Genomic DNA, 27,260 nt, shown 5'->3' with positions numbered 1-27,260 from the left:
AAGGAGGGGTAAAAACTCCAATTCAAACAGGATCCTTTAAGAGGTCCACATTAGGCTGCTGAAGATGCCTGCCCCCAGACCCTAGTCTGGCTGTGACCATCAAGATCAAGACACTGGTATCCCCTGTGCATGTACATACAAATATATGCACATGAATTAAGGGCTTTAGCTGAATAGTAACAGCCTCTAATCTGCAGAGCTTTCTGATTTTAGGTGAGAAAAAACAAAATCTTGCCAGTACTTTTGCATCAAAGAGAAAGCTAAACTTGCTAATTGAAAACTGGTTTGCATGGAGGAAAGTAGGGGGATGCCAGCTATGTAAATTAGCATATGCCCAGATCTACAAGAAATCATGCCAGGACAGGAGGAATTAAGCAAATTAGGATGAACACACAAGGCTAGAAGCAAATTGAAAGCACCCTGGTGCGCTAGCTGATCTCAGGGGGGTGGTCAGCAGACCAGTTCAGAGGTGATGAGAAAACGCCTTTGGGGAGTCCCAGCTGTGTCTATGGGTGTAGATGGGTGGGGGTGTATGCTGTCCTTCCAGGTCAGGGGAAGCTTTCCATACATACTTTTGAATGCATGCACCCTAATTCCGCACCCCCTTTCTACTCTCGTAGCAAGAAGCCCCTTCATCAAATGCTGCAAAGAAGCACGGACCCTGCTAACTGCTGGTGGGCTTCTCCAGCTTAGCGACCTAAGCAATTTATTGGCACACGGATCGCCCAGGGCTGGGCTAGGTCTCAGAGCTGCTGTTACAGGCCAGGATCACACGGAGGTGAAGCTGATGGCGCTCCAAGGGACCTGGGTCTGCGGCAGGAGGTGGGCCTGAGCGGGTAGGACGCGCCGCCTGGCGGTGACTGCCTGTGACCGGCGCTGTACCGGCTCACTCTGCAGGCGTGGGCTGTGCCCTGGGCTGAGCGAGGGTCCTAGGAGGAGGGGTCCGTCCTCAGTCCCAGGCAGCTCAGGGTGCACAGCAGAAGCCGCTTGCGGAGGGCAAAGGAGGAGCACAGTCCTGCGCCTGGGAGAGTCTGGGAGCAGCTCACAGTCCGATCATGGGGCCATCCTGTGCAAAGGCCCAGAGGCGACCTCTGCTGCTTTGCAACGGAGCGAGTGGGGCGTGGGGTAGGGGCCGCCGGGACAGAGGACCTGCTGGCGGCTCAGGGAAGTGTTGGGCAGGTTTTCCCAGGAGAGAAATCTACCCGCGCCCAGTGGCGATGGATGCCCGCCTGGCGCCACGTCTGCAGCCAGTATCCCCTCAGGGCCCTGAGACCTTGGCCCTGCTTAAGCCAGGCAGAGGGCGGCTGGCGCAGTGCCAGCCCGCGCCCCCAGCCCCGCCCGGCGGCAGGACGTGCCCCGCTTCGGCACCGCTGCCTGGGCCTCCGCTCGCCGCCGCGCTTGCTTTCCGTTCCCGGGTCCCGCCGAGCCCGCGGCCCCTCCGTGCGCACCGTCCTCGCTAGCCGGCGGCCGCCCGCGCCGCCCCGGAGCCGGGGGCGCGATCCTCGGGATCTCGGCTCGCGCGCCCGCGCCGCCGCGGGTGTCCAGGGGGAGCGGCGGGCGCCCGGCGGCCGCCGGAGGGGGGTGTGTGGCGCGGACCGCCGCCGCCGGGAGTCGGGGGGGCGCGCGGCCCCGGCCGGGCCCGGGGTCGGGAGGGGGGGGCGGCGGCGGCGCGGGCGGGAGGAGGAGCTCCCCGCGCGGGCCAGGGGCGGAGCGAGCGGCCGCGCCGCGGAACCAAGTGAGTTGGCTCCGGAGCCCGCGCCGCCGCCGGCCCGCACCTCGGGCGCCCGCCGCCCCCGCCGCCCCCGCCGCCGCCGCCCGCGCGGGGATGCAGGATGCTGGTGGGCGCCAGGCTCCAGCGGCGGCGGCGGCAGCTGCAGGAGCAGCCCCGGCGGCGGCATCCTCTCCTCTGGCCGATGAATGCAGACCTGCCGCCGCCGCCGCCGCCGCCCTGGGTTTGGATGGTTCCTGGCTCGGCCGGGCTGCTCCGGCTGGGCGCCGGGGTCGCGCCCCCGCCCGTGCTGCTCGCCTCGGCGCAGCCCCCCGCCGGCCCGCTGCTCCCGGGGCTGCCCGGCTGGCAAGCCCCCGGCGAGCCCCTGCTGCCGCTGCTGCCGCTGCCCTCTGCGCCAGACCACGCCGCCGTGCACCACTACCCCTTGCTCCACGGGCAGGTAACGTGTCCCCGGCCCCCGGCCCCGGGATCAGGGGGTCGCCGGCTGCGCCCCTCCGCCGCCTGGGCGCGGCCCTCACCCGGCCCTGGGGCAGCCCTGGCCCTGCGGCTTGCGCCCTTCCCTCCCCGCGGTGGTCCTCGGCTCCCCATGCCATCAGGGCGCAGCCTGGCAGCCATGCATCGGCAACAAAGTTCATGCTTCGACGTCGCGTTCTGCCTCTCGGCAGTTTTCGCGGCACGTCTTCGCGGTCCCTCGGCCGGGCGCTGCGGAGCCCGCGCCCCAAGGCCAGAGTTGGGACCGCGCTGGCCACAACTTTCGCCCGGGCGGGGGTCGCTGTCCAGAGCGCGGTGCTGAAGTAGCGGCCGCCGGAGCCCAGCTTTGCCGCCGCTTACCGTGGCTGACTTCTCGCAGAGAAGTTAATACTTTTACAGTCTCTGCCAGACTTTAAAAGCAAGCTGGGAATCAATAGCTATTTCTGATTCTGATCTGGGCTTTTTTTTTTTTTTTTTTTTTGAGAATAGACTCAGGACAATGCTTAAGAGAATTCAAACCAATGGAAGCCGGCAAGGAAATCCTGCCTTTATTATTGAGAAATATTGCCGGTGATTTCCCCTCCCATCCTAGGTCAGCCTGAGTCCACCAAATTAGCTAATGCCATATTGCACTCTAGAAGAGTTTGGGGTTTAAAACGTGGAATTAAAAAGAAAAAGTGACTGTACCTTTGATTAATGGTGCAACAGAGCAGGGCAGGCTGGATTTGGCAAGATCCATTGTTTGCTATCTAACTATGCAGATGCATTTAAATCAGGGAATAACATGTATTTTATTCCAAAGATTGTCCTCATTAGCATATTCAAATGAGCGGTGTGTTAGAATACATCATTTAATTAATTTAATTACAATATTATCTTGTGAGCTTTTCTAAAAGATGTTATTAAACTCCTCTTAAGTTGGTCTTTAGACTTAATGATACATCACATATGGGGTACTAAATATCACATTTTGATGCAGTTCATATTGGGTTTTATTGAATAAATGTTGGTAGTTTTTTTGATGTTTTGAAAGGGCTGTTATATCAGAGTCCTACCACTAGAGGTATATAATGTCAAGGAACTACAATTTTTTTCTGTAGAGAACACTGCATTTGTGTGTGTGCGTGTGTGTGTAAATTTAAAAAGAAAAATCCAAAAAACCTTATTTCTTAAATATTTTTGTGCTACATATTTTCTGTTAAATAACAATATTTAGAACCAGAAGAATGTTTTCACATTAACAGGAAAATCAAAGATGCTTCTATGATTTTAAAAGAAATAGTGTTCCATACCATTGAACAATGATCTTATTAGTTCTCCACTGATGAATTAGGGAGACTGTCTCCTAAAGACTCAGTTATTTGAATTAGGGAGACTGTCTCCTAAAGACTGTCTGCCCCTTTTCAATGTTTGCTATTTTATTCTGTGCATTGGGATCTTCAGTTGTGTGATAAGCTCACTTACATTTTCTTTGCCTTGGAATGTATTTGCATTTGTGAACCTTGGGAAACTTTGCATCCTAACCCCTGAGCTAATTTTATTTTGAAAATATTAGTTGTGTTGGTTTTTAAATGATAAGTGTAATTAATACAAAATGTTGCATTGAAAGGATTATCATAAAATATAACTCCCTGCTTGCTTGTGAAAAGAATTCCAGAATTATAAAAGGAATACCCAGCATTTCATCTTTCCATTGTGGTTTCTCATTATCTCAGGGCAGAAACCCATTTCTTACCCTATTCTCATGGCTTTGTGCTTAGAAATTCTTTTTCAGTATCAAAGAATGCAATGTTGGTGATGCTTTGTGATGATTCAAATATGAAAACTTTTACACATTTTTTTAAAATTTGTGAATATTTATGGTTTTTCTTCACTGTTGAAAGGAGGAATTTCTCTCCTAATCGAATACATACATTTTTAAATTCTTTTCTTAAAGCAGCCATCCCAGCATCTTGTGGTACAAAGTAGTTGATCTGTTTAGGCTAATGAGCCCTCCCTTATCTTTTCTTGGGCTTCAGTGGCTGTGCGGTGGCCATTCTCCATCCATAGGACTGTCTCCCTCTTCCGCTGTGGAGTTGGTACCCATTTTCCCACAAGTCTGCCCATCTGCTCTTCCACCTCCTGTTGGGAAAAGTTGGATAGACAAAAGGATACCCAACTGTAAGGTAAAATGCAAGTCATTTAATTAGATAAATGGACCTTTAATTATTAATTTGTTGGGTAGTTCCATAGCAACAGAAAAGATTGTGTGTTTTCTAATTGCAATATCTAGGTCTAGAGAGAAACCTTTTCAGAATAAGATCAGTCTGTTCAAAAACACCAGCAGAGGTGGGGGTTCATTTTGTTTTAACCGAAAAATTTGGATTCTGTGGAACAATATAAATTTCTACCTCTGAAACAGAATCCATTTTAATTTTTTTTTTCAGTTTTTAGATCTCTAAGCATTGATCAAAATCTACTCTTAAACATTATATAAGTATAAATTTTATGAGCGGATTTTTCTTGCTGTTATTGCTTTAAGTGTTCATCTTTCTGATGATTTTCTTAGCTTTTGGATTCAAATTTAAAGGCCATACCGTGTTTACCTGAAAACTAAAGGCAAGTAATACGGTGACTTTTCTACAACACACTATTTACCTCACTGGGGTGATTCTTCAATCTGTAAAACTGGCTGCAAGGCTGAATTAATCAAGTCAATGGTTGAAGACCAGCCCAGGAGACTTTATCTAGAAGGTGATTGGTGTCAGAGCTCCATGGATCTTTAGGTTTTAGAATGATACTTTTAGAGAGTGCCCACTTAAAGAATCTCCAATATTTGATCAATGTAAGAAAGGGAACTATTTTATAGCAGTGTTTAGCTTTTATCATGTGTCTTGTCTTAAATGTTATGCTTGTTTTATTTTTGGACAGATATTTTTTAACAATTCCTTTGCTCTGGACTCAATGTGGATATATCCTGAGGAGTCAAGGTTGTTCCATGGGCATGAAAAGCCTCATTTGTTGGCAAATCAAGTCGCTCTTTCTCTGTCCAGACCAGCTCCTGCCTCCAGGCCTCTTCCCACTGTGCTCTTAGCACCGCAGCCAATCCCAGGTTGGTGCCCCAAATATATACTACTTTGTTTCTGCTTTAGTCATACGTTAGTTTTAGGTATGAAAACTGTACTTGTCATTTTAACGAAATGATTATTTCAAGTTATAATTTTTTTCATGAGTATGATTCCCTTTTATAAAGAAATTGAGTGTTGAGTAGCTCATTCATTGTGTTTTTAGACTGTGGAATCTGTTTTTAGGATGAAAAGTATGGCTGAGGGGATTTTGATAGAATCCTGTTTTTTGGTGCTCAATTTTTTAAAATTAGACCAAATCTTCTGCTGATAGCCCTTAACAGGAGTACTAATTGCCCACATGTTACTTGTGTAGGGTGAGGCACACGTAGCAAAGCTCCCTGGTCTGCAGGACAGGGGCACTTGTAAGATGTTTGTGAATTTTGCCCACATGCTGGGGGTGATATTGGGAAGGGCCTATAAAAATATCCTGTTTGGAAGATGGATTTTGTTCTATCTTTGGAGCCTAGTGGCCTAAAAGAACATTTGTCCTGGAACAGACTCCCATGAAATAATCTCTGGATGAAAGATTGTATAATAAACATATATAGCAACAGGAGAATAAAATCATCTTATGAATTTTTAAATTGATTTTTTAAAATCACCTTAACATAGATCATATTATAAAAGCAAGCATTGTCCATGCCAAGATTATCTTGCAATGCCTTCCATTATGGAATATTTTATGACTTCAGAATTACATTATCTTCCTGTAATTTCCTACCTACCAAGCTTTTATCAATGTGTGTTTCTAAAATTTAGTAATAAGGACATGTTCCTGTGGATAATGCAGTGCTGGTTTAGGAGATATATTTATTTTCTTCTCTCTTTGCCTCCCTTATGTATTCCAATTTGCTATAGATCTTGTTTAGTAATAAATCAGGAAGAACAACTCAACTATTTGTATTTTTCACAGGCTTTAGTGATTCTTGACTGAAACTTGCCTTCTGTCCTTGTAATTGTGCATTACTGAGTTATTAAAATCTGAATGCATATCATACATACATTTATAAACACTTTACACTAAGGTGATCCTGTTTCCCATTTAATTTAATGACCATAAAAGATGATCAGATTGCACATATTATATAAGGATTCCATGACTTTGCATACCATCCTTGAGTATCATAGAGACATTTCTCAGTATACCTACCCCTCTTCTTAGAAAACCCATACTGTGAATGTGTTAAATATCCAGTTGAAGAAGATTATGGCAACTTACACCTTTTCTCTCATATGGATATTGTTTATTGTGCGGCAAACATCTCATACTTTATTCAAAGCATATTGATACTCATTTTACCTTTGACTTTTGACTACTCTGTTTTAAAGAACAAAATAAAATAATATTTCTTACTAACATGGTTGATAATAGAATACTCATTCTGACCTGGTCTACCATCTGTAAAATCTCTGCTTTTATTTTTCCCTGTTTTTTTTTTTTTTTTTAACTTATAACCCATAAGAATATAACACTTACACTCTTACTTATCTTTTGGGGAAAAATGTGTCTGCCCTAGAGGTAATTTAATAACAGTTAAATACATGTGTTTGAGATGGGAGTTTCCAAACTCTTTGTGAAATTTTTGATTTTTTGATAAATTTCAGAATATTTAGGAATTATTATTCTGGAAAGCATGCATTAAATATCCTGTATCTAAAGAACATATTTAGGGGGTTGTTTATATGTTACTAACTGCTTAACAGAGAAGCAGGGAGGGGATCTAGTAATTGCAGGAGGTGAGGTCAGCTCCAGGTCAGCTAAAAGAGCAGATACATCATTGCAGGTTCACCATAGTTAACAAGAAAATAAAAATGCATTGAAACATTTTACATGTCAATTTTCAGAATACTGTTAAAAGTAATTATTAAGGGGTGCTTGGGTGGTGCAGTTGCTTGAGCATGCTCTTGATTTCAGCTCATGATCTCAGGGTCATAAGATCGAGCCCCGTGTCAGGCTCCCTGCTGGGTGTGGAAACTGCTTAAGATTCTCCCTTTCCCTCTGCCCCTCTCCCACCCCCACAACCTACTCACCCACACATGCTTTCTTTCTCTCTCTCTCTCTCAAAATTTTCTATTAAATTTTATATCTTATTATAAATCAATAGATTTAGATATTATATTTAATTTTTATTATATAGCTATACATTTTACATATAAAACATATTACATATCTTATATTAATATATCATGTATAAATGTTATATAGTTGATATTTTAAGTTGATCAATCTTGTTATAAATTGTTACATTCATAGGTAAATGGCCTCATATCATAGATATGTTTTATCGATCTGTTTCCAATTAATCAAAAGGAACACTATTAGAACTCCAAATGAACCAGAAGAATGAGTCAAACCCCCGCATTTTAAATAGGTCTAGTGAGTGAAGCTCATCTTCCTTTTTTGGGTAGATAGTAATTTTGTGTAATAATCATTTTTGAAGTAATGTTTTGTATGCAGTGTTGTTTTGTATGCAGTGTGATGTCAATATACATCATGAGCTCCAATGATATGACACTAGATAGCAGCTTTATCTGAATAAGCATGTTGTTTGTTGAACTGAATTAGAGGTTGAAACAGGTAGAGATGCTGGGGTGGGTGACCTCTGAGACTCATGTCAATATCACACAACCCGATATATTATTGGTTAACTGACTGTATAGCAACAGGGTCTCATGTAATATTAGAACAGCTGTGAATTTGGATAAGTCATCCAAAGTTTAGTAAATATTATAAAGGACTTAACTTCATTTCGCTTTATATTAGACTCACTTATGTTGCAGTAATAGTGATGATCTGCCATCATACGTAGATCTGAGAAAAGCTAATTGGCTGCCTTTATTCATGGAAGCTAATGGTTAATATCATATTCTTGCCTTCATTCACTGGACCACCACCCTGCCAGCCATGCAAGGTGCTGGGAAGGAGGTCATGCTCCAGTGGGGAACAGGCAAGTCAGCAGATAAAATCACGCAACATGGATCTTGTAAGCTCTCTGCAGACCTTTGAGGAGAATCTTGGGAGGGGATCATCAGGAAAGCACCCCCCCCAGGGGGGGCTGATGCCACCTGAAACACATCTCCAAGACTTAGTAGAACTTTACCAGGGCAGGAAGAGGGGAATGGAATTCCAAACGAAGGGAGTAGAATGTCTCAAGACACAAACACATGAGAGATGTTGTGTCTGGTCATCACAAGCGGTTGAGTGTGGCTGCACTGCAGAAGTAGATGGGGAGGGGCAGGGATGGGGCAGCAAGTGACCCAGGCTCGGCAAGATGAACCCCATTATCCCACTGGAACGGTGTAGTGTGTAAGCGCCTGGCTCTTTGCAGAGTGTTGTGGAATTTTCCATCCTTCCTTGGCTCAGGATCCCTGGTTCCTTCAGCAAAGTGGAGCAGAGAAGACAGAGTGTTTTCTCATTGAAAAGTAAATCCAAGCATTTAAAAATATGCAAAGTTACAGCTGTACTAGAAACTTAAGTCTCTAATGAATAATTTAGTGGCTTTTTAAGGAATTATCCCTAATTACAGTATGAATGGGTTGAATTGAGAAATAAGCCAGGATTCACTCATTCCCAGACCTCAGAAACTGATTCAAGGCAAGACTGCTGGGGAGAAGAGGCAGTGTGCCCCCTGCACAGACACTCTCTCCTCTTGAGGAGCTCCTCCACACTTAGGGTGGTGTCTTCGCTGTATCTCCTCCACCGACAGCCCCTTTCTCCCATGCAGCACTGGGAGCCCATCTTCCCAGGGAGGAGAGGGGTTGCAACGCATCTTAGGATAATAGCAAGCAGAAGAGGAGGCAGGGCCAGTGTGGAAATGATGCTTCCTAAGGAGTCTCTGTACCGTACTTGTAAAAATGAGAACTGCAGAGTCCTTCAAGCTGCTCAGAAATAAAATTACTTAGATTCAGAGTATCAAGCAATGGGAGGGGAAGATAATTAATTCAGCCTCTGTCCAGTAAACATGCATGAAATAATAGTTTGGTGGAACATGGAGATCTGTCTAAAAGTTGTCTGTATACCATCGCCCTTCAGCTTAAGATCAAAAACCTGATTCTACCAACATCTTCTTGGGAAAAAAAACAAGCCATCTCATTCAAAGATGACCAGCGAGAGAGAAAGAGAGAGGGAACCAATGGAAGATGAGGTGGGGAGCCTGAACATATTATGCTTCATAAAAAAATCATTTACTCAAAAGACGTGGAAGAGAAACAAACCTAGGAACAGGTTCTTGCATAGGAACTTGTAAATATGTTGGATAAATCAACTTGGTTTACCTTAGTAGGAAAAAAAAGGAGTGTTATAGAAAAGCAGCAAAAGATAAAATCAAAAGGGAGCTGGCTAAGGTGCAAAGTCATGCAGCAAGATAGACGTGAGACAAGAATGCAAGGGACGTTTTGAACACTGGCAATTAAAATCATTAAAGAGAAGAGCTGATTATGGATGTAATGACAGAAGACAGCACAGGAAAAGCATGTGTATCTGGGACAACAAGAGATGAGAATAATGAGAGGCGGTGATATGTGAAATAGCAAACAATGCATCTATTTGTATCTGACCTCTGTGGAAGACCGAGAGCCGCAGGAGTGTTCAATGTGGCCACACCGTGTATCTTGCTCACTATGACCTGATAAATTGTATGAGAGCGAGAGGCACTGCTTGACACAGGAGTGGACGTAGCTTCACATCATTCATCAGCACCAGATGTCATGGTCGGTGGGGGAGCTTTAGAGAATTATGAGGACAAAAGTCTGTGATTGAAGAAATGTATTCCAATAGGGAAGTCCTACACATGCATAGGCAAGGGAAAGATGTTCTCAAATAAGCAACGGATCAACTTTGTCACACCAAAGTTTTTGCCTCGAATTCTACTTTGTCTACAGCGAATGCTGCTTCTCCTCTACCTCTTCAGCTCTGGCACATCCCCATGTTACCTTTCCTGTCAGTTTTGCCTTGTCTTTTGTTTTAAGCTCCGGTTAACTATTTCAAGGCACGGTATCTGCCTTTGCCTTTTAAAGATGTAGTTAAGCATATTTATATCTGTTTTCCTATTTTTATATTTCTTCTGCTATATCCTGTTTTTAATAGTATCTTTTTAAAAATTTTTTATTGTTATGTTAATCACCATACATTACATCATTAGTTCTTGATGTAGTGTTCCATGATTCATTGTTTGTGCATAATACCCAGTGCTCCACGCAGACTGTGCCCTCTTTAATACCCATCACCAGGCTACCCCATTCCCCCACCCTCCACCCTTCTAGAACCCTCAGTTTGTTTTTCAGAGTCCATCATCTCTCATGACTCGTCTCCCCCTCTGACTTACGCCCTTCATTCTTCCCCTCCTGCTATCTTCTTCTTTTTCTTTTTTCTTAACATATGTTGCATTATTTGTTTCAGAAGTACAGATCTATGATTCAACAGTCTGGCACAATTCACAGCGCTCACCATAGCACATACCCTCCCCAATGTCTATCACCCAGCCACCCAATCCCTCCCACCCCCCACCACTCCAGCAACCCTCAGTTTGTTTCCTGAGATTAAGAATTCCTCATATCAGTGAGGTCATATGATACATGTCTTTCTCTGATTGACTTATTTCACTCGGCATAACACTCTCCAGTTCCATCCATGTCAATGCAAATGGCAAGATCTGATTCCTTTGGATGGCTGCATAATATTCCATTGTGTACATATACCACATCTTCTTTATCCATTCATCTGTCGATGGACATCTTGGCTCTTTCCAGAGTGTGGCTATTGTGGACATTGCTGCTATAAACATTGGGGTGCATGTACCCCTTCGGATCCCTACATTTGTATCTTTGGGGTAAATACCCAGTAGTGCAATTGCTGGATCGTATGGTAGCTCTATTTTCAACTTTTTGAGGAACCTCCATACTGTTTTCCAGAGTGGTTGCACCAGCTTGCATTCCCACCAACAGTGTAGGAGGGTTCCCCTTTCTCCACATCCCCGCCAACATCTGTTGTTTCCTACTTGTTAATTTTAGCCATTCTGACTGGGGTGAGTGGATTCTCATTGAGGTTTTGATTTGAATTTCCCTGATGCCGAGCGATGTGGAGCACTTTTTCATGTGTCTGTTGGCCATTTGGATGTCTTCTTTAGAAAAATGTCTGTTCATGTCGTCTGCCCATTTCTTGATTGGATTATTTGTTCTTTGAGTATTGAGTCTGATAAGTTCTTTATAGATTTTGGATACTAGCCCTTTATCTGATATGTCATTTGCAAATATTTTCTACCATTCTGTCGGTTGTCTTTTGGTTTTGTGGACTGTTTCTTTTGCTGTGCAAAAGCTTTTTATCTTGATGAAATCCCAATAGTTCATTCTTCCCTTGCTTCCCTGGCCTTTGGTGATGTTTCTAGGAAGAAGTTGCTGCGGCTGAGGTCGAAGAGGTTGCTGCCTGTGTTCTCCTTGAGGATTTTGATGGACTCCTGTCTCACGTTTAGATCTTTCAACCATTTGGAGTCTATTTTTGTGTGTGGTGTAAGGAAATGGTCCAGTTTCATTCTTCTGCATGTGGCTTTCCAATTTTCCCAACACCATTTGTTGAAGAGACTGTCTTTTTTCCATTGGACATTCTTTCCTGCTTTGTCAAAGATGAGTTGACCATAGAGTTGAGGGTCCATTTCTGGGCTCTCGATTCTGTTCCATTGATCTATGTGTCTGTTTTTGTGCCAGTACCATACTGTCTTGATGATGACAGCTTTGTAATAGAGCTGGAAGTCCGGAATTGTGATGCCGCCAGCTTTGCTTTTCTTTTTCAATATTCCTCTGGCTATTCGGGGTCTCTTCTGGTTCCATACAAATTTTAGGATTATTTGTTCCATTTCTTTGAAAAAAGTGGATAGTATTTTGATGGGGATTGCATTGAATGTGTAGATTGCTCTAGGTAGCATTGACATCTTCACAATGTTTGTTCTCCCAATCCATGAGCATGGAACGTTTTTCCATTTCTTTGTGTCTTCTTCAATTTCTTTCATGAGTATTTTATAGTTAAATCCTTTGCCTCTTTGGTTAAATTTATTCCTAGGTATCTTATGGTTTTGGGTGCAATTGTAAATGGGATCGACTCCTTGATTTGTCTCTCTTCTGTCTTGTTGTTGGTGTATAGGAATGCCACTGATTTCTGTGCACTAATTTTATATCCTGCTACTTTACTGAATTCCTGTATGAGTTTTAGCAGTTTTGGGGTGGAGTCTTTTGGGTTTTCCACATACAGTATCATATCATCTGCAAAGAGTGAGAGTTTGACTTCCTCTTTGCCGATTTGGATGCCTTTGATTTCTTTTTGTTGTCTGATTGCTGTGGCTCGGACTTCTAATACTATGTTGAATAGCAGTGGTGAGAGTGGACATCCCTGCCGCGTTCCTGACCTTAGGGGAAAAGCTCTCATCTTTTCCCCGTTGAGAATGATATTCGCTGTCAGTTTTTCATAGATGGCTTTTATGATATTGAGGTATGTACCTTCTATGCCAATACTCTGAAGAGTTTTGATCAAGAAAAGATGCTGTACTTTGTCAAATGCTTTTTCTGCATCTATTGAGAGGATCGTAGGATTCTTGTTGTTTCTTTTGTTAATGTATTGTATCACGTTGATTGATTTGCGGATGTTGAACCATCCTTGCAGCCGAGGGATAAATCCCACTTGGTCGTGGTGAATAATCCTTTTAATGGACTGTTGGATCCTTTTGGCTAGTATTTTGGTGAGAATTTTTGCATCCATGTTCATCAAGGATATTGTTCCGTAATTCTCCTTTTGATGGCGTCTTTGTCTGGTTTTGGGATCAAGGTAATGGTGGCCTCATAAAATGAGTTTGGAAGTTATCCTTCCATTTCTTTTTTTTGGAACAGGTTCAGGAGAATAGGTATTAATTCTTCTTGAAGTGTTTGGTAGAATTCCCCTGGGAAGCCATCTGGCCCTGGGCTTCTGTTTGTTGGGAGATTTTTGATGACTGCTTCAATTTCCTTAGTGGTTATAGGTCTGTTCAGGTTTCCTATTTCTTCCTGGTTCAATTTTGGTAGTTGATACATCTCTAGGAATGCACCCATTTCTTCCAGGTTATCTAATTTGCTGGCATAGAGTTGCTCATAATATGTTCTTATACTTGTTTGTATTTCTTTGGTGTTGGTTTTGATTTCTCCTCCTTCATTCAAGATTTTGTGGACTTGGGTCATTTCTCTTTTCTTTTTGATAAGTCTGGCCAGGGGTTTATCAATCTTGTAAATTCTTTCAAAGAACCAGCTCCTAGTTTCATCGATCTGTTCTACTGTTCCTTTGGTTTCTATTTCATTGATTTCTGCTCTGATCTTTATTATTTCTCTTCTCCTGCTGGGTTTAGGCTTTATTTGCTCTTCTTTCTCCAGCTCCTTTAGATGTAGGGTTAGGTTGTGAATTTGAGACCTTTCTTGTTTCTTGAGAAAGGCTTGTATTGCTATATACTTTCCTCTCAGGACGCCTTTGCTATATCCCAAAGATTTTGAACAGTTGTATTTTCATTTTCATTGGTTTCCATGAATTTTTTTATCTTCTTTAATTTCCTGGTTGACCCATTCATTATTTAGTAGGAGGCTCTTTAGCCTCCATGTATTTGAGTTCCTTCCGACTTTCCTCTTGTGATTGAATTCTAGTTTGAAAGCATTGTGGTCTGAAAACATGCAGGGAATAATCCCAAGCTTTTGGTACTGGTTGAGACCTGACTTGTGACCTAGCATGTGATCAATTCTGTAGAATGTTCCATGGGCACTAGAGAAGAATGTGTATTCCATTGCTTTGGGGTGGAATGTTCTGAATATGTCTGTGAAGTCCATTTGGTTCAGTGTGTCATTTAAAGTCTTTATTTCCTTGTTGATCTTTTGCTTGGATGATCTGTCCATTTCAGTGAGGGGGGTGTTAAAGTCCCCCACTATTATTGTATTGTTGTCAATGTGTTTCTTTGCTTTTGTTATTAATTGCCTTATATAATTGGCTGCTCCCATGTTAGGGGCATAGATATTTACAATTGTTAGATCTTCTTGTTGGATAGACCCTTTAAGTAGAATAAAGTGTCCTTCCTCATCTCTTATTACAGTCTTTTTTTTTAAATCTAATTTGTCTGATAGAAGGATTGCCACCCCAGCTTTCTTTTGGTGTCCATTAGCATGGTAAATGGTTTTCCACCCCCTCACTTTCAATCTGGGGGTGTCTTTGGGTCTAAAATGGGTCTCTTGCAGACAGCATATTGATGGGTCTTGTTTTTTAATCCAATCTGATAGCCTGTGTCTTTTGATTGGGGCATTGAGCCCATTTACATTCAGGGTAACTATTGAAAGGTATGAATTTAGTGCCATTGTATTGCCTCTAAGGTGACTGTGACTGTATATTGTCTCTGTTCCTTTCTGATCTATGCTGCTTTTAGGCTTTCTCTTTGCTTAGAGGACCCCTTTCAATATTTCTTGGAGGGCTGGTTTCGTGTTTGCAAATTCCTTTAGTTTTTGTTTGTCCTGGAAGCTTTTTATCTCTCCTTCAATTTTCAATGAGAGCCTAGCTGGGTATAATATTCTTGGCTGCAGATTTTTCTCGTTTAGTGCTCTGAAGATATCATGCCAGTCCTTTCTGGCCTGCCAGGTCTCTGTGGATAGGTCTGTTGCCAATCTAATATTTCTACCATTGTAGGTTACCTATCTCTTCTCCCCAGCTGCTTTCAGGATTTTCTCTTTGTCTCTGAGACTCGTAAGTTCTACTATTAGATGTCGGGTTGTTGACCTATTTTTATTGATTTTGAGAGGGCTTCTCTGTGCCTCCTGGATTTTGATGCCTGTTTCCTTCCTCACATTAGGGAAGTTCTCTGCTATTATTTGCTCCAATATACCTTCTGCCCCTCTCTCTCTTTCTTCTTCTTCTGGGATCCCCATTATTCTAATGTTGTTTTGTCTTATCGTATCGCTGATCTCTCGAATTCTGCCCTCGTGATCCTGTAGTTGTTTCTCTCTCTTTTTCTCATCCTCTTTATTTTCCATCATTTGGTCTTCTATATCGCTGATTCTCTCTTCTGCCTCCTTTATCCTAGCAGTTAGTGCCCCCATTTTTGATTGCACCTCATTAATAGCCTTTTTGATTTTGACTTAGTTAGATTTTAGTTCTTTTATTTCTCCAGAAAGGGTTTCTCTAATAACTTCCACGCTTTTTTCAAGCCCAGCTAGTATCTTTAAAGTCATGATTCTGAACTCTAGGTCCGCCATCGTACTAATGTCCGTATTGAGTAGGTCCCTGGCTGGCGGTACTATCTCTTGTTCTCTTTGCTGAGGTGATTTTTTTCATGTTGTCATTTTGTCCAGAGGAGAATAGATGAATGAGAGAACAAAATGCTAACAGGATAACAACGTCCCCAGCAAATATACTGTATACAAATCAGAAAAGACCTGAAACCAGGGGAAAAGAAAGGGAAAGAAAGAAAAAAGAAAGAGAAAAGAAAGAAAAAAAAACAAAAAGAAGATAAAAACAAAAACAGAACAATACAAAAAACCAGAATATGATCAAATATGATCAGGCTAGTGCACAGATCAGTGCCACAACTAGATTTTGGGTGTATTTTGGTCTGTTAGAAAAAAGTGCCTCCTAAAATTTAAAGGAAGAAACACTTATATATGTACAAAATAAGGGTTGATACAATGAAGGGATGGAAGATGACTGTAAAGATGAAAATTATAAAAGATTTTATAAAAGGAATTGATAAGATAAGAAGTTTGAAAAAAGAAAGAAGATTTTTTAAAAAAAGAAAGAAAAAAAGGGAGAGAATGTGATCAGGGAGGAGACTAGAACAAAGCCATACACTAGTGATTTAGGGTATATTTTGATCTGTTAGAAGAAACTGTATCTCAAAATTTTAAAGAGAGAACAACTTATATATATATATATATGCCAACAATAAGGGTATCTACTATGAAGGGATAAAATATGACTCTAAAAATGAAAAATAAAAAATGTTTTTTTAAGAAAAGGGATTGATAAGATGTTGGTTGAAAAAGGGAAAAAGAAAAATTAAAAAAACAATTAAAAAAATTAACTCTGAAAAACTAATGAATCATGGTAAAAAAAAGCCATGAATTCTATGTGCAGTATTCCCCTAGTGCTGGAGTTCTCCCGTTCTCCTTGATCGGTAAACTTGGTCTTGGCTTGCTGGCTGTTCGTGCTGATCTGGGGGAGGGGCCTGTTGCGTGGTTCCCAAATGTCTTTGCCGGAGGCGGAATTGCCCCGCCCTTGTCTGTTGGGCTAAGCAAGCTACTCGGGTTTGCTCCTAGGAGCTTTTGATCCCTGCAAGCTCTGGTACAGCTTTGGAGGAGCAGGGTGAAAATGGTGGCCTCCCAATGTCCACTCGGAAGAGCTGAGAACTCGGGGCCCCACTCCCCAGTGCGCCCCCGGAGAAAAGCAGTCACTCCCGTCTCCCCGGTCTCCGGCTGCACTCCGTGCTCACCCCACCTGTGACCGAGCATTTCTATCTCTGGCACCCAACCCCGTGTGGAGTCTCCAAACCCAGCAGATCCCTGCGGTGTGCTCCCACACCTCTCCTCCCGGGGGAGGAAGAGGAGTCTCCCTGGATCTGCCGCTTGTTGGGTCCTGCTGGAGGAGCAGTGGCCCGACTGGGCCGCGGATCACAGTTTATGGCCACCCCGAGCTGAGAGCCCACGCCTCGGCTCCGTCTCTGCAGCTGGCTTCCCCGCTCTGATACCTCGGAGCTCTGCCGCACTCAGGCACCCCCGGTCTTTCTGTGACCCCGAGGGTCCTGAGACCACACTGTCCCGCGAGGGTTCCACCCCCCGCTTAGCCACTGCAGCGACGTCCCTCAGCGGAGCCGACTTCTAAAAGGTCCGATTTTGTGCTCCGCGGCTCTATCACTTGCCAGAAGCGCCCGACGGAGGCCCCCTCCCCCGCCGTCTATCCTCCCGAATATCGCCTCGGATTCACTTCTCCACACGTCCTACCTTCCAGTAAGTGGTCGCTTCTCTGTTCAGAGAGTTGTTGCTACTCTCTTCTTCGGTCTCCTGTTGAGTTCGTAGGTGTTCAGAATGGTTTGATCCCTATTCAGCTGAATTCCTGAGACCAGACAAAATCCAGGTCTCCTACTCCTCCGCCATCTTGCTCTGCCCCTTTAATAGTATCTTGTAATTCCTTTGTTTTTATTATTTTGGTTTTTATTTTTAGTTAGTTAACATACAGTATGATATTAGTTTCAGGTGTACAATATAGTGATTCAATGCTTCCATACATCACCCGGTGCTCACAAGGACAAGCGCATCCCTTCATCCCCATCACCTATTAACTCATCCCCCCACCCACCTCCCCTCTGGTGACCATCAGTGTGTTCTCCATAATTCCTTTGTGTTCATCTGTTTTTATTCTTTCACTGTGCCATTTATGTTTTGATTCTGTTTACTTTTATATGGTTATTTGGAATGTGCTGGTCCTCTTTTCTCAAGCCATCACCAGTTAGATTTTAAAAAGCTGACTTGATCCTGCGTTTCCTCTAATTTCCAAATCATGACAGACCTAACACTTTAGAATATCATGACACTTCCAAATCCTTTTATAGAATATGAGAAATTTGGGAAAAGTTTGTATCATAAAAATTTATAGTCTCTCTTTAATTTCCTCCACCAATTGAGAAATTCATCTAAAGCAAAAACTATGAATGGGATAAGTCAGGTTTCAAAATATCTGTAATTATCAATAATCTGTCAGTTATGTCGAATACTTGTTAATTTGGTTACAGGAATGAGTGAAAAATTCTAAGCAATATTCTTGATGGAGAAGGAATTACAACAGTAATTATAATCTGAATAGATAACCTCAAAATGTACTGATATAACTGGGGGGAGAAGAGAAGTGAGAAACATGAGCACAAAGTCTTTCAAAATCCCTCAACTTTGTTAAAAGAAGCAGAAACATTAGGAAACTCTCCTACTTGAAGCCCAGATAAGAAGGTTATCTAGACCTGAGACTGGACCAAGGCTGCTGCCCACTAAGCAGATGAATGAGAGCAATAGCCATTTGCCAGTGCTGCGGGGCAAGACATGGAGAGTGACCCTTTTCTGTGGTGCAAGAATATGAGGATGGCTGAAAATTGAGGGAGGGGAGCACAAATATTAAGAAAGTCTGTCAGATACCCCAGAACTTACCCTAAGCAAAAAGCATTGTTAAAGGATTTTGAAGACTTTGGGGCATTGAAGGCTACTGCAGCAACAAAATTCAAATCCAGGTCAACACCCAAATATACCGACACATCTCATTCATTAGCAGCTTCACAGAAGAAAAGGGGTGCCCATTTCTAGGAGTAAATCCTATTCACTGCACTTTCTATTGTTCTACTCATGATGTGTGGCATTCAACTAAAAAGTTACAAGACACACAAACAAAGCAAGAGATGATAAGCCATTATCAAGAGATAAAACAAGCAACAGAGCCAGATCCTCAGGTGATGCAGATGTTGACACTGCCAGATAGGGACTTTGAATTACTAATGATTAATATCTTCCTGAGTTAATGGAAAAGGAGGGCAAACTGCATGAATGGAGAATTTCATCACAGATATGGAAAATATAATAAAGAATCAATCTGAAATACTAGGAAATAAGCATGGTATGAGAAATGAAGAATTACTTTGATGGATTCATGAGTAGATGTGATATATCTAAGGCAGGAATGAATGAACTTAAAGAGAGGTCATTAGAAATTGCTGAGATTGTAACACAAAGAGAAAATAGGTGAAAAAAGTAGAGCATACTTTCCCAGAACTATGCATTATAACAAATGGTTTAATATCCATATAACTGAAGTCTGAGGAGAAAGAGAGAAAACATGGCAGAAAAAAATATTTGAAGAAATAATGACCAAAGGTGATGAAAAAAATTATCAAACTTATCAAAACATGGCTCCAAACTCAGCAAACTCAGCAAACTCCAAGACTGAAAACTAGATAAATCATATTCAAATTTCAGATTCAAAGATTAAAAGTAAATCTTGAAGACAACTAAAAAATAAAAACACATTACATAGATAGAAACAAATCTTAAAATTGTAGGTGTTTTACAGTCAGAACCTATATAAGCCATAAGGCATAAATGAGATTTTTAAAAGACTGAAATAAAAATCTCTCAGTCAAGACCTTTATACCAAACAAAAACAGCTCTTAAAAGTAAGGTGAAATAAATATTTTTTTCCAAACAAACTAAAGCTGGAGAGAATTCATTGTCAGTAAGCCTATAGTTCAAGAAATTATAAAGAAGCTTATCAAGCAGAAGTAATATAATAGCAGGGAGAAGCTAACCTGTGCAAAAAGAAATACAGAGTTCTAGAGATAAAATACAGTAAGGTAAAAAATATTTTCCTTTTTTTAAATTGCTCCAAAAGATGACTAATTGTATAAAGAATAAGCAGTATGAAATAATATATGTATATCGCATAGGTGAAATCAAAATATATGTCAACAGCCACAAATGATGGAAGGGAGGAACTGGAAATATAGAACTGTAAGGCTATTGCACCATACGGTAAGTGTTATAATAGTATTTGAAGGCAAACTCTGATAAAATAAATACATATTATAAAGCATAGAGTGAACACTCCAAATTTATTTAAAAAGGTGTAACTACTAAAACAATAGCGGAGATAAAATTAGAAACATAACAACCCAAAAGCAGGCAGGAAAAGAAAGAAAAGGATCAAAGTACAGATGGAACAAATATTTTAAAAAATAATAACTACAAGATGATAGATTTAAGTACAAAGGTGTAAGCTTCCAAATTAAAGGCAGATGTTCATCCTCAAGGACATGATGTCCACAAGGAACTCATTTAAAAAATACAGAAATAGAGTAGATAAAAGTAAGAACATAGAAAATATACAATATGTATATTTTGGTGAATCTTCTGATTTATATAAATCAGAAGAAGGCTGGGATATTCATATGAGGTAGATTGGAATTCAGAGAATGAACTATTACCAGGGATGAAAAGGGACATTGCATAACTACCAAAGCATACTTAAAAGCATACCAGGAGGGCATAACAATTCTAAATGTGTCTGCATCTAGTGAGAGAACTTCAATATGCATGAAACAAGGACGGGTTGAATTGAACAAAGAAATAGACACAATAGCAGTTCGAGATGCTGGCGATCATCTCTCAGGATTTCACAGAGCAAGAAGGCAAAAGATCAGTAAAAATTGAGAGAAATTACACAATACTATCCACCAACTTGATTAAATCGACATTTGTAGAACACTCTACCTAACAACAGCACATGTATTTCTTGTGTGCATATGGAAGATTCACCAAAATAAATCACATTCTTAGCCAGAAAACAAGTCAACAAATTTTAATTAAATAATCAAATATATATAATTTGTCCTCTTGCCACAATATAATTAATTTAGGAATCACTAACAGAAAACAATTCCAGAGAATTTTCAAATATCTGGAAATTAAATGAGAACATGCCAAGTAACATATAGCTGAAAGAGGAAGTGACAGGAAATTTAAAAATATTTAGAATTGAAGGTAAATGAAAGTCAATTTTAAAACTTCCTGTGAAACATAGCTAAAGCAGTGTTTGGACAGAAATGTATAGCATTAAAAATGCCTATATTAAAAAACAAGAAATTCTCAACAAAATATTAGCAAATTGAACTCAACACATTGAAGGAAGCATATACGATGATCAACTGGGATTCATCCCTGGGATGCAAAGATGGTTCAACACCTGCCAATCAATAAATGTGATGTGTCACATTAATAGACTGAAAGATAAAAATCACATAATCCTCTTAATAGATGCAGGAAAAGTAGCTGACAAAATACACCATCTTTTCATGATAAAAACTATCAGCTCAAAATGAGTATAGAAGGAACATATCTCAACATAATAAAGGCCTATGTGACAAACCCCTCAGCTCACATCACACTCAACAGTGAAAGGCTGAAACTTTTTTCCCTAAATTCAGGAACAAAACAAAGGTGCCCACTCTCACTGCTATTATTCAACATAGTACTGGAAGTCCTAGCTAGAACAATCAGGCAAAAGGAAAAAAAAAAGAAAGAAAAAGCATCCAGATCAGAAAGAAAGGAGTAAAACTGTCTTTTTTTTTTTTTTACAAAGACAGTTTGTATACCATCTTATATCATCTTATGTAAAGATATCATCTTATATAAAGAAAATCCTAAAGACTAAGCCAAAAATCCGTTGGAACTAATCAAAAAGTTCAGTAAAGTTGCAGGATACAAAATCAACATACAGAAATCAGTTGCTCTTCTATTTCACTATTTCTATTTTTTATAACTATCTGAAAAAAGAAATAAAGAAAGCAATCCTTTTCACAATAACATCAAAACCCATGAGATACTTAGAAATAAATTTAACCAAAGAAATGAAAGATCTGTGCTATGGAAACCATAGCACTTTGATGGAAGAAATTGAAGAAGACACAAACAAATGGAAAAACATTTGTCTGTGTTCATGGATCAGAAGAATTAATATTGTTAAAATGTCCACACTACCCAAAGCCATATATAGATTCAATACAATCTCTATCAAAATTCCAATGGCATTTTTCACAGAAATAGAAAAAAATCCTAAAATATTTACAGAACCACAAAAGACCCTGAATAACCAAAGCAATCTGGAGGAAAAAAAGATCAAGGCCAGATGCATCACATGTCCTGACTTCAAACTACAATACAAAGCTAGTGATCAAAACAACATGGTACTGGCATGAAAATAGACGTAGACCAATGAAACAGACCAGAGAGTCCAAAAATGAACTCCTGCATATATGGTAAACTAATATTTGGCAAAGGAGCCAAGAATATTCAGTGACGAAAGATAGTCTCTTCAATAAATAGTGCTGGGCAAATTGGATAACTACATGCAGAAAAACAAAATTTCATACTGTGTAAATGTTGAATTACTGTCACACATCTGAAACTATTCTAATGTTGTATGTCAACTATACCTCAATAAAAAAAGATAAAATTAAACCCCTATCTTACAACACTCACAAAAATGAGAAAGACTTAAGCATGAGACCTGAAACTGTAAGACCCCTTGTGGAAAACAGAGAAAAAACTCCTTGACATTGGTCTTGGCAACTAGCTTTTGGATATGACATCAAAAGCACAAGGAACAAAAGCAAAAATTAAAAAGTAAGACTGTATCAAATTTAAAAGATTCTGCACAGCAAAAGAAACAATAAAGAAAATGAAAAAGCAGCTATGGAATAGGAGCAAATATTTGCAAATCATACCTCTGTTAAGGGATCAATATCCAAAATATAAAAAGAACTCCTACAACTCAGTAACAACAAGAACAACAAGCAATCCATTTAAAAAATGTGCAGAGGCACTAAATAGATATTTCTCCAAAGAAGACATGCAGTTGACCAAGAGACACATGAAAAGATGCTCAACATCACTTGGCATCAGGGAAATGCAAATCAAACCCACAATGAGCTATCACCTCACACCTGTCAGAATAACTATTATCAGAAAGACAAGAAATAACTGTTGGTGAGGGTGTAGAGAAAAGGAAACATTTTGCACTCTTGGTGGGGATGTCAGTTGGTACAGTCACTGAGGAAAACCCTAAAATTAAGGTTAAAGATAAGGTTAAATAGCAGCATAGAGGTTAGATAAAATTCAGGTTAGATAAATAAAGGTAGAACTACCCTATGATCCAGCCATCCCACCTCTGGGTATATATTCAAATGAATTGAAATCAGGATCTTGAGGAGATACCTGCACTCCCATGTTTACTGCAGCATTATTCACAATAGCCAAGGTATGGAAACAATCTAAGTGTCTATTAATCCAGGGAATAATGGATAAACATGTGGTATATATACTCAATGAAATATTACTCAGCCATGAGAAAGAAAGAAATTGTCATTTTTGACAACGCAATGGACCTTGAGGGCATTATGTTAAGTGAGATAAGTCAGATGGAGAAAGACAAATACCATATGATCTCACTTCCATGCAGAATCTAAAAAAGCTGAACTCATAGAAACAGAGAGTAAATTGGTGGTCACCGAGTTTAGGGGTGGGGGTTTGGGCAGATGTTGGTCAAAGTGTACAAACTTGCAGTTAGAAGACAAATATCTTCTGGGGACAAGATGTACAGCTTGGTAATTATAGTCAAAAATACTGCATTATAGGGGTGCCTGGGTGGCTCAGTCGTTGGGCATCTACCTTCGGCTTGGGTCGTGGTCCCGGGGTCCTGGGATCGAGCCCCGCATCGGGCTCCCTGCTCCGCGGGAAGCCTGCTTCTCCCTCTCCCACTCCCCCTGCTCCTGTTCCCTCTCTCGCTGTGTCTCTCTCTCTCTCTCTGTCAAATAAATAAATAAAATCTTTAAAAAAAAATATTGCATTATATGCTTTAAAGTTGCTAAGAGACCAGATCTTAAATATTCTCATCAAAAAAAGAAAAATGAAGAAAATAAGAAGAAAGGTCTGAAATCAATGATCTAAAGCTTCCACCTTAAAAATCTAGAAAAGAGAGCTAATTAAACTGAAACTAGCGGAAGGAAGGAAATAGTATTGACAAGAGCAGAAATCAAAGAAACTAGAAACAGAAAAATATAGAGAGAGTCAATGAAACCAATTTATTTATTTACTTATTTATTTATAGAATGGTCAGTATGACTGACAAACCCCTGGCTATAGAGAATAAAAGAAAAAGAGAGGGGTGCCTGGGTGGCTCAGTCAGTTAAGCGTCTGACTCTTGATCTCTGCTCAGGTCTTGATCTCAGGGTCGTGAGTTCAAAGCCCACAATGGGCTCCACACTGGGCATGGAGCCTACCTAAAAAAAATAAATAAAAAAGAGGGACAACACCGATTATTAACATCAGGCACATCAGAAGAGGAATGTTACTATGGATCTTAACATAAAAATGAAACAGGAAAATATTATAAACTACTTCGTGACACTAAACTCAACAGCTTAAATGGAAGAGACAAATTATTTGTGAGTCACAGTTCCCTGTGCTCACTCAAGAAGTAGAAAACACGACAGTACTATATATATTAAAAATATTGAATTCATAATTTCAGTCCTTCCAAGAGAGAACACTCTAGACTCAGACAGCTTCAGTGGAGTTCTACCAAATATTTAAGGAAGAAATGATACCAAATTTAAGCAAACTTGTTTGAAAATAAAAGCAGGAATAACATTGCCTAGTATTCATTCATTCATTCATTCATTCATTCATTCAGCATTCCTCTGATTTGGAAACAAAATAGTGCAAAGAGAGATAATTACCAACCAATATACTTCATAAAAAGAGATGCAAATGTCTTCAACATGATATTAACAATATATAAAACTGATAAATACATCATGACCAAGCAGGGCTTTTTCTAGGAAATCAATGTTGGTTCCACATTAGCAAATCGATGTTATTTACTTTATCAAAAAGATAAAGAAGAAAAGCGATATGATCATTTCAATAGATACAGAAAATTCATTTGTCAAGCTCAACATCTATTCAGATTTAAAAAAATAACAAACGAAGCTCTAAGTCAACTAGGAATTATTGTTTTAAAGATTTTTTATTTATTTATTTGAGAAGAGAGCAAGCAAGACAGCACAAGCAGGGGGAGCAGCAGAGGGGGAGGGAGAAGCAGACTCTCCACTGAGCAGGGAACAGGACACAGGGTTTGATCTCAGGACCCTGGGATCATGACCTGAGCTGAAGGCAGATGCTTAACCGACTGAGCCACCTGAGGTCAACTAGGAATTAAAGGGAATGTCCTCAAACTAAGAAAGGACATCTTTTAAAGAGTCACAGCTAATGTTATATTTAGTAGTAATCCCTGATGTTTTTTCTCTAAGATGGAGAACAAGGAAAGAGTTTGTGCTCTCCCTATTCTTACGTGAAATTTTACTAGAAGTCCTAACCAATGCAATAAGGCAAAAAGAAAATGTTGGAAAGCATACAAAGTGCAGACAATATACAGACAAAATGATTGCCATATGGACTATCTCAAGGAATCTACTAAAAGCTACTAGTTCTCGTAAGTGAGGTTAGCAAGTTGCAGGACACAAGGTCAATGTGAAAATTCAATTGTATTCCTGTATTACTGGTGATGAACAATTGGAAATTAAAATAAAATACCAGTATCACTAAAGCACTCAAATCACAAAATATTTACAGGTTAACCTAACAAAACGTATGTCCTGAAAACTATAAAACATTGATTGGAGAAATCAAGGACATTAATAAATGGAGAGATATTTTGTATTAATGGGCAGGAAGACTCCATAATGTTAAGATATCAGTTCTCTCCAAATTGATCTATAATCTCTGCAAACCTAAACAAAATCCCAGTTTACTGAAATTGACAAGCTGAAGAAAGGAGAATAGCCACTGTAGTTTTGAAAAAAAAATGCGGAGGAATCATACATAACTGATTTGAATGCTTATGATAAAGCTACAGGAATGGAGGTGTTATATAATTGGCAAACCCATAGGAACAAAGATCAATAGAACATAGTAATAGACTTTCCAGAAATAGACACACACATATATGGTTAATTTGTTTTTGACAAAGCTGCAAAAGCATTTGATAGAGAAAATTTGCCTTTTTCCAATAAACGGTTTAGGAACAATCCATCTTTAAAATAAACAAAGAGACCCTAACCAATACCTTGCATCATATACGAAAATTAACTGAAAATAGATTATAGACCTGATTATAAAACAAAATACCCTAGAACTTCTGAAAGAAAACATTAAAGAAAAAATTTTCACCTTGAATTAGGGAAAGATTTCTTAGATATGACACCAAAAGCCTGAACCATAAAAGAAAGTGTATTGATACATTGTACTTCATCAAAATTAAATGTTGTTCTTCGAAAGGACTTTTAATGAAATGAAAAGAAAAGTCGTAAGGTTGGGCAGCCTGGTCACAGCTCACAGATAGATTCATAAAACATATATCTGATAAAGAATTGAGATCCAGAATATACAAAGAACACTTAGAAGTCAATAATAAGAAAATAGGCAAAATATGTGACCAGACACATCAACAGCAAAGATATATGGATGGCAGTTGAGCACATGAAAATATGCTCAGTGTTCTCTACCATTAGGAAAATGCAGATTAAATCCATAATGAGACCCCCCCTTCATATTAGAATAGCTGTAATTTAAACCCTACATGGGCAGTGCCACGTACCCGGGAAGAGGTGGGGCAGCTGAAATGTTCATAGCTTGCTGGTGGGAATGCAACATGATAGGATCACTTCGGAATTCAGTTTGGCAGTTTCTTGTAAACATACCCATGTCATATATCCCGTGATATCATTGCTGGGTATTTACCGAAAAACAGGCATGTCCACACAAAAACCTATACACAAGTATTTATACTGGCTTTCGTGGTGAGCAACAAACTTGGGGACAATCCACATATCTATTAATCGTTGAATGGATCGACAAACTTGGGCACGTCCAAACAATGGCCTATGGTAGGGATGGACCTCTGGTACATGCAGCAACGTGACCGAATCCCAAAAATATTATGCTAAGGGAGAGTGCAGAATCAAACATTTGTGTCGTATATGATTCCCTTTTCATGATGTTCTAGGGAAAGCGAAACTGTGAGACCCAAACCAGATCAGTAGTTTCCAGGGATTGGGGGTGGGAGGGGGGTACTGACTATGGAGGGGCAGAGGGCACCTTGTGGGGTTGTGGTAAGTTGTCTCATGGAGGGCGTGGTTACACGGGGGCAGTTGTGGAAAAGGAGTGAATTCCACTATATGTAAATTGTTATCTGAATGCACCCAACTTTTTTTTTTTTAAAAGAAGAGTCGTAAGAGACCTTCCCAGTAACACAGGCAGACGTCACGTGATCCTGGTTTGAACAAGCCAAACAAAAAAATTGTGAGACAACTGGAGAAATCTGA

At 40.4% G+C, this 27,260-nt stretch overlaps 1 protein-coding gene across 1 annotated transcript in view; it reads left to right on the top strand.

Annotated features, from left to right (window-relative positions):
• Window positions 1–1,832: 1,832 nt before the first annotated feature.
• The window catches only part of TCERG1L (transcription elongation regulator 1 like), a 191,613-nt gene continuing 166,185 nt past the window's right edge, over window positions 1,833–27,260 (top strand). Inside the window, exons 1-3 of the mRNA XM_027596504.2 lie at window positions 1,833–2,168; window positions 4,219–4,365; window positions 5,111–5,291. Of these exons, the coding sequence (XP_027452305.2) occupies window positions 1,833–2,168; window positions 4,219–4,365; window positions 5,111–5,291 (664 nt within the window). The remainder of the gene's footprint in view (window positions 2,169–4,218; window positions 4,366–5,110; window positions 5,292–27,260) is intronic.

The sequence above is a fragment of the Zalophus californianus genome, chromosome 15, assembly GCF_009762305.2.
Source record: "Zalophus californianus isolate mZalCal1 chromosome 15, mZalCal1.pri.v2, whole genome shotgun sequence".
In the NCBI taxonomy this organism is placed as follows: Eukaryota; Metazoa; Chordata; class Mammalia; order Carnivora; family Otariidae; genus Zalophus; species Zalophus californianus.
This window is presented reverse-complemented; position numbering and strand designations above follow the sequence as displayed.